Below are 12,315 nucleotides of genomic sequence, written 5' to 3' on the forward strand. Positions count from 1 at the left end.
GTTTTGTTGCTTCGCCCACATAATTAGGTATCATTCTCTTCAGTCGCCTCAGTCTTCTCACACTATGATGATCAACGTTTGGTGTTTCTCTTACTCTATTAGTTTGACTAGTGGTCACAGCACTTAAGATCCGTCTCCGATGGATGTCACTCTTCGATACACACACTGCACTCTTGCATTCATTCACTTCAGAGTTGTGTTTTTTCTATCCCTTCTTTTGTTTGTGTTTGAGTTTTGAGTTTTGCATTTAGGGTTTTAGTTTTGCTTTTTGTGTTTATGTTTGTCTCATTGTGCTTCTGTCGTGGTTGTACACTCTGTGTTTCCTTAGTGCAATCCCTAGCGGTGCCTTCACAGTCTTCTTCACATGGTATCAGAGCTGGTGCTCTTATAAAGAATGTCTTGCGGATATTGTGGAGTGCTAGTCTTTGCATGAGGCACACAATATGACTTGTAACCAAATCATAATGTCACAGACACCTTCTGGTGACCCCATGATGTCTTATCAGGCTTCTCCATCATTGGAGACTGTGAGGAGGCATTATGGACTCAACGAAGAAGACGAGACTCAATATTCACCCTCACCATTACCCTCTATGTTTACACCTATGCTAGATATTCCAAATCTCATTAACCTCACAGAGGAGTTTGAGGAGTATCTAGGCAAGAAGTATGGACCATAAGACATTTCTTTTTCCAGTTTTGCTACTCCTTTCGGACTAGTTGGTGAGGTTGACGATCTTTTTGATCATGGAGGCAATATGACATTTGAGACGATTGGCGATCTATCTTTATCATCTTTGCTAGGCCGCGTCGTATAACCCTTTTGAGTTGCTTGAATCAAAACCCTCTCTTGTTTTGTTTTTGGTGTATAGGGTCCAGATGGTCAAATGTATAAAAATCTCAATAGAGGGGCTCAAGAAGCAAACATTCATTATTAGGTGTACCTACATCTTTTGTTTCATTTGAGCAAGTCAATTACTATTCTTCTCTGTCTCCCATCCCACCCTGTTGTCTTGAAGCCATATCACATGCATTTCAAAACCTTGGCTTGCATTCCACATTTGCCTCTACCACACAAGGAGTTGGACCTTCTCTCTTTGCTTCTAGCACATTCTCATTTTCTATTCCATATTCACATCATGATGCCTCATTAGGGGGCATTCCACCTCTTGACATTGTCACCTATCCTTTTCTACAAGCCATTCTGCACTATGGGACTTCATTACAGGGAATGCCACCCTCTAACGTAGTTCTCTGTACCTTTTGTCATGTAGGCATATCTTTTCCACTTGGGATAGTTGTGATGGGTATTCCCTCACTATCCCTAGCTACACGCACACCATGATCTCTGAGATTATGTAGGGATTTTCATCCTCTGCTTATGGTACATTGTCACACTTTCCATGGGTCACTCCTATGTAGGGATTTCCATGCTCTGCTCCACGTGTCCCTATCCCTCCACCATGGGGCTCTCATGCGGCAACAATGCCCATGCCTAGTTATCCCATGCACATTCGAATGCTTGGTGGGCACTATGGGATCCATTCCCAAGTGTACTCCTTTCCACCACAGTATCCACCCTCTATACCTTATCCGAGCATTCACGGACAAGACTTGTTTCAATCGGTTGAATTTTACCACTTGGTTGAAGTATATGCAGCAAGTGCTTGAGTCGCAGGGTCTTTGGAACCTTGTTGTGGGTCTTGAGCCTATGCCTGATTCTCACCTAGCCCACCCTGATTACATCTGTCTATGGAAAGCTCGCAATGGCATAACCAATGTTGAGCTGATGCAGGGTTTGCTTTCTGAGTTTCATTCTCAGTTATAGCACTTTCCTCTTGCATTAGAATGTTGGAGTCATCTCATCAATTGCTATGAGGCTTGAGATCGTACTCAGTGTATAAACATCGATTTTGAGCTTCAAGAGTTTTCCATTAAGGAAGGGGATGATTTGAAAGTCAAGTTGGCCGAATATCTGTGGTTACTAGCCGAGTTTGCCACTATTGGCTCTTTGAAGTTGGTCGACAATCAGGTTGCGTTCTTTTTGAACAAGTTGTCCGACAGATACTTCCATTTTATCCAGCACATTATCTCACTACCTAGATTGCTAACCTTCTACGAGTTTGAATGCTAGTTCTTTTGTTATGCGAGGTTGCATGATGAAATCCACAAGAAGTCCTCTACTCACATCTATTGAGAGGGGCGAGGGTTGGTTATCTCTTCTTCGGGGGGGGAACCAACAGTGGCAGAACTCGCAAGATGTGAAGGCAAGATAAAACAAGGGTGACGCCACTTACTCTGATGGAAACAAATAAACACGACCCCTTTGGTAGCAAAATCATAGGAAAAATAGGTTTTGCACACACTGTCAGAGGTCGGGCCATGTGTATGAGGAGTGTTGTACCAAGGCCGAAGGTCTTCCTCTTAGAAAACCACAAGAGGCTACTACGACTACACAGTCTAGTGGAGCTGTCTCCCGTTGTTGCCCCATCTACTCCTTGAGTCCCCCACGGTTGTTGGACATGTGGCACGCGGATAACCTCAATGGCTATCCTACTCTACTTCTGAGGGGTTGGCTGATTGGTCTGCTAGCATTGATCCGATTGCACTTTATGCATCCATTCGTAGAAACACCATTGCACCTTCTAGGTCTTCTTTCCCACCTGGCCATATGTAATGGTGGCCACACACTTAGCCTTCCATTTTTAAGTCTTCCGTTGCAATTACACACATATAGATTTGCATTATTGTACTTGTTCATTTAGTTCATTTTTCATTTTAGTTTAGTTTTTCTTTTTAGAGCATCCCACTACTAACCTCTGTGATTGTAGATCTTACTCTTTTTTGTAGACTTTGTTCTCAGTGCAAGGCTAATATACAGGTTTGTCTCGTCCTACCTGGGTTGGAGACATGGGATGCGCACCACTCTATTCATAGTTTCATCTTCCTCGGAGCTTTGTTATTCTACTAGCATGGAGGCTTCCCCTCTCAAGGTGGATCCTACAGCATCTCTCTCGATGCTATTATGGCGGTGACTTTTACCTTGCTCTTCCAATCGGGATGCTTCTTTTCATCATGGTTCTCAGTATCACATGAAGATCGATATTTGGCTCCTCTTCCTCCTTTGGTGTTGCCATTCTAGGTTTAGAGGGGTTCCTACCCTTCTTGGTATTCTACAGGTTTCAGCACTTGTCTTTGACATCGGCCTTCCTCCCTGTTGTACCTTCACCCTTTGCATTGTATGATTTCATTGTCTTTGTACTAGGGCACTTGGGCAAGTGAACAATTCCCCCACGAGGGACATTGTCCAAGTGGCACTTGTTGTAATAGTATTTCATAGCATGTAGCATACTCATTGTGCAGAGCACCACTAGATGGATCCTAAGTTGTTTTCACCGGTGGTTTATCCACCACACCACCATTACTTCATCACCATTTCCTAGTCATTGACATCCTTGAGTGGATGGGTAACTTTTGTTTTGTGATGGGTTGGATCTAACCATCCCTTCTCATTCTCTCGTCTTCTCCTTAATCGACTACAAACATCTCTTACTTTAAAAAAAAAAAAAGTTCATTGTAATTTAATCCACCTTTGTAGGGCTTGGTAGGCCACTGGGCAGCGGCTGACGAGCACCCTTTGTCCGATGCCCTGTTCTCTCTGGGGTGACTACTTGGACTCTCTTGGTAAGGCAATCATTGCCTCTGTAGTCTTGGTAGACCTCAGTCTCCTCACACTCTAGTGATCAATGTTTGGTGTTTCTCTCAATCCATCACTTTACTGGTGGTCACAACACTTAGGATCCGTCTTCGGTGAACATTACTCTCCGACACACTGCTTTGCCCTTGGGCACATTGTACACTCTTACATTCATTTACAACATTCATTCACTTCAGAGTTGTGTTTATTTTATCCCTTCTTCTGTTTGTGTTTGAGTTTTTGAGTTTTGTGTTTAGGATTTGAGTTTTGCTTTGTGTTGTGGTGGTTGTGCACTCTGTGTTTCCTTAGTGCAAACCCTAGCAGTGCCTCCACACTCTTCTTCACAGGCTTTGCAGTCAACATTGGAAGAAGGCTATGGAGTAGGAGTTGGATTCTATTGAGCGGAATGGCACTCGAGATATATTCCTAGGCTCCTTCATAGGAAGGTGATTGGTGTTAAATGGGTCTTTAAGACCAAATATCACAGTGATGTACTTTGGATAAGCACAAGGCGCGGCTTGTGGCAAAGGGCTTTGCACAATGGCCAGGGTTGGATTTCCATGATACCTTCGCACCTACAACTTGGATAGCCACCATTAGAGTCGTTCTTGCCTTAGGCAGCCATAGGAGATGACTGGTTTATCAACTTGATGTGAAGTCTATCGTCCTTAATGGTGATTTGAAGGATGAGATCTATGTTGAGTAGCCTTCTAGTTTTTTCCTCATCAGATGGACAGGTGTATAGGTTGAAAAAGGTTCTTAATGGCCTCAAACAAGCTTCGCATGCTTGGAACGAGAAGATAGACTCGTTCCTCCAAGGGAAGTTGGGATATCAGCATTCCTCTTCCGATCCCTAGTTGTATATCCACACCTCAACTGGAGGGCATGTGTTGTTCATGCTTTATATGGATGATCTTATTTTGATAGGTGACCATGCCCAAAAGGTCAAGGAGACGGAGGAGGCACTACACTAGGTGTTTGAGGTGATGGATATGGGCCTTCTCCATTTCCTTTTAGACCATGAGATTTACCAGACTATGAGGGGGATTTTTATCTTCCAGCAGTGGTATGTGCACAAGCTTTTGGTCACTTTGAGATGGAGGGATGTAAGGCCATTTCTACTTCTATGGATTTGAATTGGAAGGCTATGGCCCCATGCAGATTCTTCGGTGGCAAATGCTTCCCATAGTTGCCGTTTCTTCCACAGAGGTGGGGTATAGAGTGGTGTGGCTTTGGAGGTTGCTAGGAGAGCTTGGCTGCCCAGGTCCTACGGCCCTTAATTGCAACAGTGAGAGTTGCATTGCTTTGGTAGGGAACCTAGTGTTTCATACTATGTTAAAGCACAATGAGATTTAGCACCATTTCATTTGCGAGAAGATCTTGGATGAGACTATTGATGTGGTTTATTGCAAGACAGAGGATAATCTAGCAGATCTATTTATGAAGGTGTTTCCATAAGTTGTTCTCCGACAGTTCTCCAGGTCCTTGAGCCTTATGCCGCATCTAGGATTTGAGAGGGGGTGTTAGAGATTAGTCATCCCTTGGACTGGCATTTCTCAGGATACAATTGGTGCAGTTAGTTCTCTTGGAGGGACTTATGCATTCTGTGTTAGTAATTTGGGTATTCTTTTTAGCAATCGCTAGTGTTTGGGCAGTTTCAGTGGGCAGTTGAGCGCGATGTGGGCAGGCTGGGCAGATCACATTTATTGCAGCATTTATGGCAGCCAGTTTAGTGAGATTTGGGCGAGATTTGGCAGGTGGGCAAAATCTGGCAGCAGTTGGCCAGATTTGGCCGGCCGACCTGCCATATTTTATGCATTCTTTGGTGCTATTTATGGCACCACTTCAGCCTGCCTTCCTCTCTTCTGTTTTCAGGTTTTTCTGAGAGAGATCAGGGTTGAGGAGATACACCAACAGCCCTTGTACATCTGCCCTCTTCCTTTCAGCATTTATTGACTGCAGATTTTTCCATTTTTTTGTCTCTTTTCTCACTCCCTTTCTCTTGTGTTCATTGTCTTTCAGCCTTATCCATACACTTCTGCATTCGCTGCACTTAGACAGAAGGTAGTAGATGAGATGATATGAGGCATACTCTCACCATCTGGTGAAGCAAGAGTATCCTTTGCCTTCTTCTCTTTTTGGCATTATGAGGAGGCCTAGGTATGAAAATGGCAATATTGCACCTTCTGTATATGGATGACATTGTCCTGATCCTATGGATGACATTACACCTTCTGTATATGGATAACATTGACATAATGAGGTGGCATAGGTACGAAAATGGCAATGTTGCACCTTCTGTATATGAAGGACATTGTCCTGATCTTAGATTCTCTCTCTCTCTCTCTCTCTCTCTCTCTCTCTCTCTCTCTCTCTCTCTCTCCATTGTGTGTGTCCTGGATTTCCCATGTATGGGTAGCTAAGGCCAGACTATGTGGCACTAGGGGCATTGCTCACAGGTACATAGGCTCAAGAGCTGAGGACATAGTTACTCCCACATTACTTTATGGTGCACCAATATGGGCTACTGAGACAGAATAGAGATAAAGGAGCCTGCACATAGTTACATGAAACAGCCATTGCTAGCCAAAAAATGCAAAAATATGATTTGCTATTGTGTGGGGTAACTTTTGGTCTTATAGGTCATTTTTGGCCTTTTTGTAGATGTCGGTGTAGCATTTCACCGCACCCCCTTCCACCCCCCCCAAAAAAAAAAACATGTGCCTACTATTTCATGTCAAATTACAGAATGCTCAGTTTTGTGAATCAGGAAAGGGTATATCTAAGATTTTTCATGTGCTTTCATTAGCCATCTTGGTATATGCTATTATGCAGTCCTGCTGACTATTCTAGTCTTTACATTTTTCAGATCAGCGTTCAAAGAATGTCTGTAACCCTGACCTGTTCCATTGGAAATCTTGACATTGAGCTTTTTGTTGAAGACACTCCCAGGTTAGTTGTGCCTCTGACACTTACAGGCATGTCAGGTTCAGAGTTAGAATTACGCACAGTACTTCACACTAATATCTGTTCTTCTTAGTTCAAATAAGCTGACATGTAAAACATTGTACTTTGCGGGACTTGGTTGCCTGCCATTCCAGGACTTTGTCCAAAGTACAAATTTTAGGTCATAAAATAATGCTTTAACTATTGCCTACCCAATGCTCAAGTTGCATTTTTAGCTTTCAACCAGCTTGAGAAGGCTGACACAAAGCTTTGTGTGGAGAACTTGTCAAGATTATTGGGACCAAATGCAATTAGTTTTTTAAAATGTCATCTGCTTTAGGTTTTTGGTTATTGGGATCATTAATCATCCACTCCATGTTCTCCTATAGCTGTAGAGTAATATTTATTGGAACTCCGTTTGTGTTGTCCAACCACTCAATAGAAGCTCTTTCTACCTAAGAACTAACCCGCAATTGGTTTGCGAACCCCACCTAACCAAGGACCAATAGCTCCAAGAGTAGATATCAATCCCTTTGGAAAACCAAGACCCCTAGGGCTAATCGTAACATACCCTCCTAACAATGCCCCTATACACCACATTGAGAAACTAGTTGTAGAGGAGTTTACAAATCCTTGCATTACATACAACAAAGAGGATAGCATAGTCCTTATGGACTACCACCGATTCCAATCATGATATTGGGACATAGTAAAGAAAGAGGCATGAGCCAACTACCCAAAACAACTTAGTGTTGGAACTGCAATCGATTTGGGCATATATCAAATAACTGCCCTAAAATGAATTGCTCATATGTATACGAGTGTTGCATTACTCATATGTATTGAGACTGCCCTAAAATGAAGGCATCTAGTTGCATTACTCATATGTAAAGCTATAGCGACAAATGCATTATCAAACATTATAGAGGATCCCCATCTTGCTTACTAGAAAAGTGTAAGATTCTCATGGCAATAGAGGATCCTATATTACTTCTGAATTGTGAAGATGTAGGAAAGGAAGTCCTACTTAGAAGAAACACACGAGCAAGTGCAATATCAATTATGAGGCACAATGCCTACACCTTAGCCTGCCAAACATCAAGGTAATCACGGGTTTCAGTAAAGGTAGTCTTACATACACTCAGGGGAAAGGCAAGCAAACTACATCAGAATCAGCCACAAACCCTAGTGAGGATGGTAGACAAGTTCTTAAGGAGTTGATCATAGCTTTGTGTACTTGTTCTTGATCTTTGCTGTGGGTGCAGTCGAATTTTTAGTGGTCCTGTTCATCATGTATGGCAGTTACTTTGTTAGATATTTCATATTTGTTCTAAATCTAGTTTCTATATCAATTGTGGTTGATAGTGTGAGCAGTTTGGTCTCATCTTATTTTCTAGCTAAATGCTGCTTGTTTTTCCCAGTAACTGTTTAGTCAAAGAAATAGCTTTTACCAAATTATTGTGCAATGTGCAGAACATGCAGGAATTTTATTGAGCTATGTAAATCTGGATATTATGATGGCATAACTTTCCATGTAGCTACTCAAAACCAACCCTTTACACACATTAAAGAAAGCAGTGATGTATGTATGCACACATGCACACTAGTGGATTTCCTTCAATCTTCAATTTCTATCTTGTTTTTTGTGGAGCAGAAAATAGTCCCTGGTTTCATGTGTCAAACTGGTGATCCTACAGGTCAAATTCGCCATTTTCAGTCTCTATTGATACATGATTAATGTCAAAATTGAATAGGAAACAATCTAGAAACCTTTACTAATAAAAGATGACTACATAGTTCTAAATATGAGCATTTTCATTACAATATTAATCATGGAGAAAATTCTGATCAAACTTATACTAGCACCAGTAAACAGGTCTTGTGTGAAAGTAAGGGCTTGAGACTTTGTTGACCTGACAATTTAGAGAAATGTGCTCAGGTACAGGCAAAGGTGGATTTTCTATCTATGGTCCAGTTTTTGCAGATGAGATTTCTGCAAGGCATAGTCATGATAGAAAGGGCATGGTTTCAATGGCAAATGCAGGAAGAAACACCAACGCTTCCCAGTTCTTCATAATTTTTAATGCTGTAAGTGTTCGGTTCCTTGTTCATATTTTGACTAAAATTACAACTTGAAATGTAAGTGAGCTGCAGGGGTGTTTTGGAGTTCAGAAACATCTCAAGTGAAAAACCTATTCCACTCTCAACTCAGAATGATGGAGGGGAGAAATGTATAACTCAGATGGAGGGAAAACAACGTATGTATGATGCTTGATATAAACTACAAGCCAAATGAGGTACAAACTGGTGATGTTTGTACATATTGATGGGATTTCACTGTAGGTGTATCAACGTGCCAAAAGTGGGTAAAATAGTGGGGTACCTAGTACAAAAGATGGGATCGCTCACTGAGGGAAACTGAGGCACACAGAAAGGTACAAAAGATGGGCTTGCTCAGGAAAAGAACACAGATGGGCCAATCAATGGCCTAGGCTGGAAACCTATTGCCAAGTCATCCATATTTCATGCCTTAACATCAGGTTGGCCAGTTTCATTCTTTTTGCCTACTTTATAGGCATCACAATCCACCTCAGAGACCTGCTCTTTACACTGCTCATAGGTTTTGGACTTCTGGATCAAAAAATAGTCCCAACATGTATGGGAGAAGGCATCAACCAACAATAAGTACAAAGAACCATGCAAGGGGGAATCTGCATAGGCCCACATAAATCCAAAGGAACAAAATCCAGAATACCTGAAGATTGTTTCTGATTATACACTTCAGATTGTGCAATCAAGTTAGCTGGATGCACCTTTATGTACATTTGGTCTAATGTCCTGACCTTTTCCTCCAAATTTCGTTACAGTTTAGATCTCTTTGTGTACTGCTGACGATGATGCTTTCAGATGTGATTAATATCAGCATTCCCCGTCTGAAGTGTCCATGCAGATATTTTTGCTTCAGGGTTGTGCATGGATGTTTCAACTTAAAGGGTTTCAGTCTTTTTGGTTTATGCTGAAATTGTTCAGGTTGTAAGTCTTCAGTGGTGTTGATGTGCAGTGCCCTCATCTAGATGGAAAACATACTTTATTTGGCAAAGTTTGTGACCATTCACTACCAGTTTTGGACAAAATGCAGCATGTGACTCTGAAGAAACATCGGCCTGTTTTGCCTTTGAAACTGTAAGCTTTAAGGAGCTTCAATGTGCTTTATGATCCCACTTTGCTGCACTAGTGTTTTACTCACTTGTGGATTTCACAGTTTTGTTGCTGAAGTGACACATGATCCATGGGAGGGACAAGACTTACCATATGGTGTCTCAATCCCACCAAAGCCTCTTATTCAAGCTTCAACATGTACGTGCCTAATACAGTAATACTTGAATGAACACTCAACATGCTGCCCATTGTTTCGAGGATAGTAGTGTTGGGCCTCCTGTTTATTGTGGAGGTAATGATAATGACATTGGCAATGCCAGTTATGTCCATATAGATGGAATGAATTCTAATTAGTTCCTGGGCGATCTTAGATAAGGGAGAACTCCTTTATTTTCGAATGAAGGAATGGTAAAATTCTATTTCAGTGACAGAAGTGCTCGATTGGATGTACAATTAGCTCATCCCAATCCCACATGACACATCTCAATCACAGACCCATGCCGTGCTAAGGTATCAAGAAGGTTAAGTGTGCCTAATAAAAGTCCCAAACGAGCTTACACACAGGATTTCAACGGATACATTAAACAGCTTGTTATGCTGGGGTGCACATTCTCTCTCTCTCTCTCTCTCTCTCTCTCTCTCTCTCTCTCTCACGCCAATCTGATAGTAACTTGTCTTGCCAAGAGAAAAACTCTTTAAGAGAAAATGGCAATCCATTGTGAACCTTCACTTATTAAAGAAACCGAAGTATGCCAACTAATGGAGAAAAGGTAATGCAAAACTATTGCTCGTATATGTTAAAGCTTAGTAACATTCTAAAGATGTTTAGTCAAATAAAAGTAAGCAATGAACAAAATCAAGGCTCTAAATGGAGTGTAGAACTTCAAGGTAAATGTGGAGTGTCTAAATCAAGCACATTTGTATGATGGTAAGTTGATAGGAAGTGACTTGTCAAGTTTTTGCAATGAGGCTTATGAAGACAGAGCGGACCTACTTGGAGGAAGGGTAGTGGATAGAAGGAGCATGGGAGCTTAATTCAATATCTTGATCATTTTGTTGGATTACTACGAGCTTTTGCAGTATAGATTGTTTGCCTTAAAACCCCCTTAGTACATGTGATGTTTTGCAAGGTTGTAGATTGGGCCTTGCTATTTTGAGGTGGGTGGTGGTTGATATGATGTTTAGGGTGTTTTCACATTAGTTATGGGGACAATCTTAATGTCATGCCTTTGAATGAACAAACATAATGCTAGCAAAGCAATAACAAAGGATACATGTATGAATGGTGAAAATACTCACGAGTGTAGTCCAATTGATTCAAGAAGTAAAGATGTTTTTGGGCTACAATGTTATAATGCCCACCCTACCATATCATTTTTGGGCTACAATGTCATAAAGTTTATACTTCCACATAGCTTTTTGGGCTATCGTATCAACATGAGATAAAAAATTCTCTTATGGCTTCGTAACAAATCACATTTCATGCGATGTGTAGACTTTAAGCGGTGTGGTAAGTAGAAGTCAAGCAATTTGAAAAATGTTCCCATATCACCTAGGTATGGAATACATCCCATGGGGCATTGCATTTCAAGTGTATGAGATAAGGTAAATAGTTATCAATTGCAATTAGTGATCATGTAGTGTGTAGGATGTGCCAAATTAAGAATTGTAAGGTCTCAAAATAAGAGCAATGAGTAGGGGATTGAAGCTTGAAACATGCTCCCTTTGCATACATGGAAAGTTATAAATTTGGTCTATAGATTATACTTGTATAGCCAAATGGGGGAACTTGGAGTTTAGATTTGTTGGTCATTTAAGCATATGTTTGTTAAAGATTGGAAAGTATTCACATACTGAATCCTCTTGAGAAGTGGCTTGGGGATACCATAAGAACTTACTTGCATGTGATAGTGACCTGCAATCTAGAAGCTCTATTTAGATTTTTGTTGAATATGCTTCATGCATAGTATTCTACTATTGTGATGAGCATGAATGTTAATAACGCCAAATGCCAATGCCATTTACATAATATAATTTGATAGAGGGTGACCATGAATTTGGATTCTTTAAATAATAGTTCAGAGAGTCGGTTAGAGGCATCGTGATATAGTTCTTATTTATAATCAAGGTAGCTTGTAATCAAATGGACATTGGAGCTTGATTGCACTAGGAATTTCCTCCTTGTTGACCTTACCAAAAAGACATAATAAGCCTAGGCAGGACACAATCTAATTTGGTGAGAGGTGATCATGAATTAATTTGATATTTTTTCCATGAAGTGAAAGGCACATAATTTAGATCTTGCAAGTATTAGTCAAGTGAGAAGGTAAGAACCACGTTGATATGGTTCCTATGTATAAATAGGGTAGCTCGCATGTCCAATGCCACATTTGGACTTCACTCCTTTGTGTTTCTACCAAGGAAAAGCATGTTCAAGCGGGTAGAAGCCACGAGAAGCCTTGATTTTAGACTAACATACCTTGCGAACCTAGATTTTCAACAAATTGTGCATC

The 12,315-nt window shown here is 41.1% G+C and overlaps 1 protein-coding gene across 4 annotated transcripts in view; it reads left to right on the forward strand.

Moving 5' to 3' along the window:
* The window catches only part of LOC148018271 (peptidyl-prolyl cis-trans isomerase ppi1-like), a 28,324-nt gene extending 17,739 nt beyond the window's left edge, over positions 1-10,585 (forward strand). For 2 of the 4 annotated variants that reach the window (XM_087662178.1, XM_087662179.1), the window contains exons 3-7: positions 6,567-6,649; positions 8,117-8,340; positions 8,583-8,731; positions 9,705-9,826; positions 9,906-10,581. In XM_087662178.1, coding sequence (XP_087518304.1) covers positions 6,582-6,649; positions 8,117-8,340; positions 8,583-8,731; positions 9,705-9,826; positions 9,906-10,020 — 678 coding nt within the window. In that variant the 5' untranslated portion in view covers positions 6,567-6,581 and the 3' untranslated portion in view covers positions 10,021-10,581. Of the gene's footprint in view, positions 1-6,566; positions 6,650-8,116; positions 8,341-8,582; positions 8,732-9,704; positions 9,827-9,905 lie in introns of all 4 variants that reach the window. The other 2 variants (XM_087662181.1, XM_087662180.1) reach the window with 2 other exon arrangements.
* Positions 10,586-12,315: the final 1,730 nt, after the last annotated feature.

This window comes from Lygodium microphyllum, chromosome 21, assembly GCF_053477565.2.
Source record: "Lygodium microphyllum isolate KBCC chromosome 21, Lygodium_microphyllum_v1.1.10, whole genome shotgun sequence".
Lineage (NCBI taxonomy): Eukaryota > Viridiplantae > Streptophyta > Polypodiopsida > Schizaeales > Lygodiaceae > Lygodium > Lygodium microphyllum.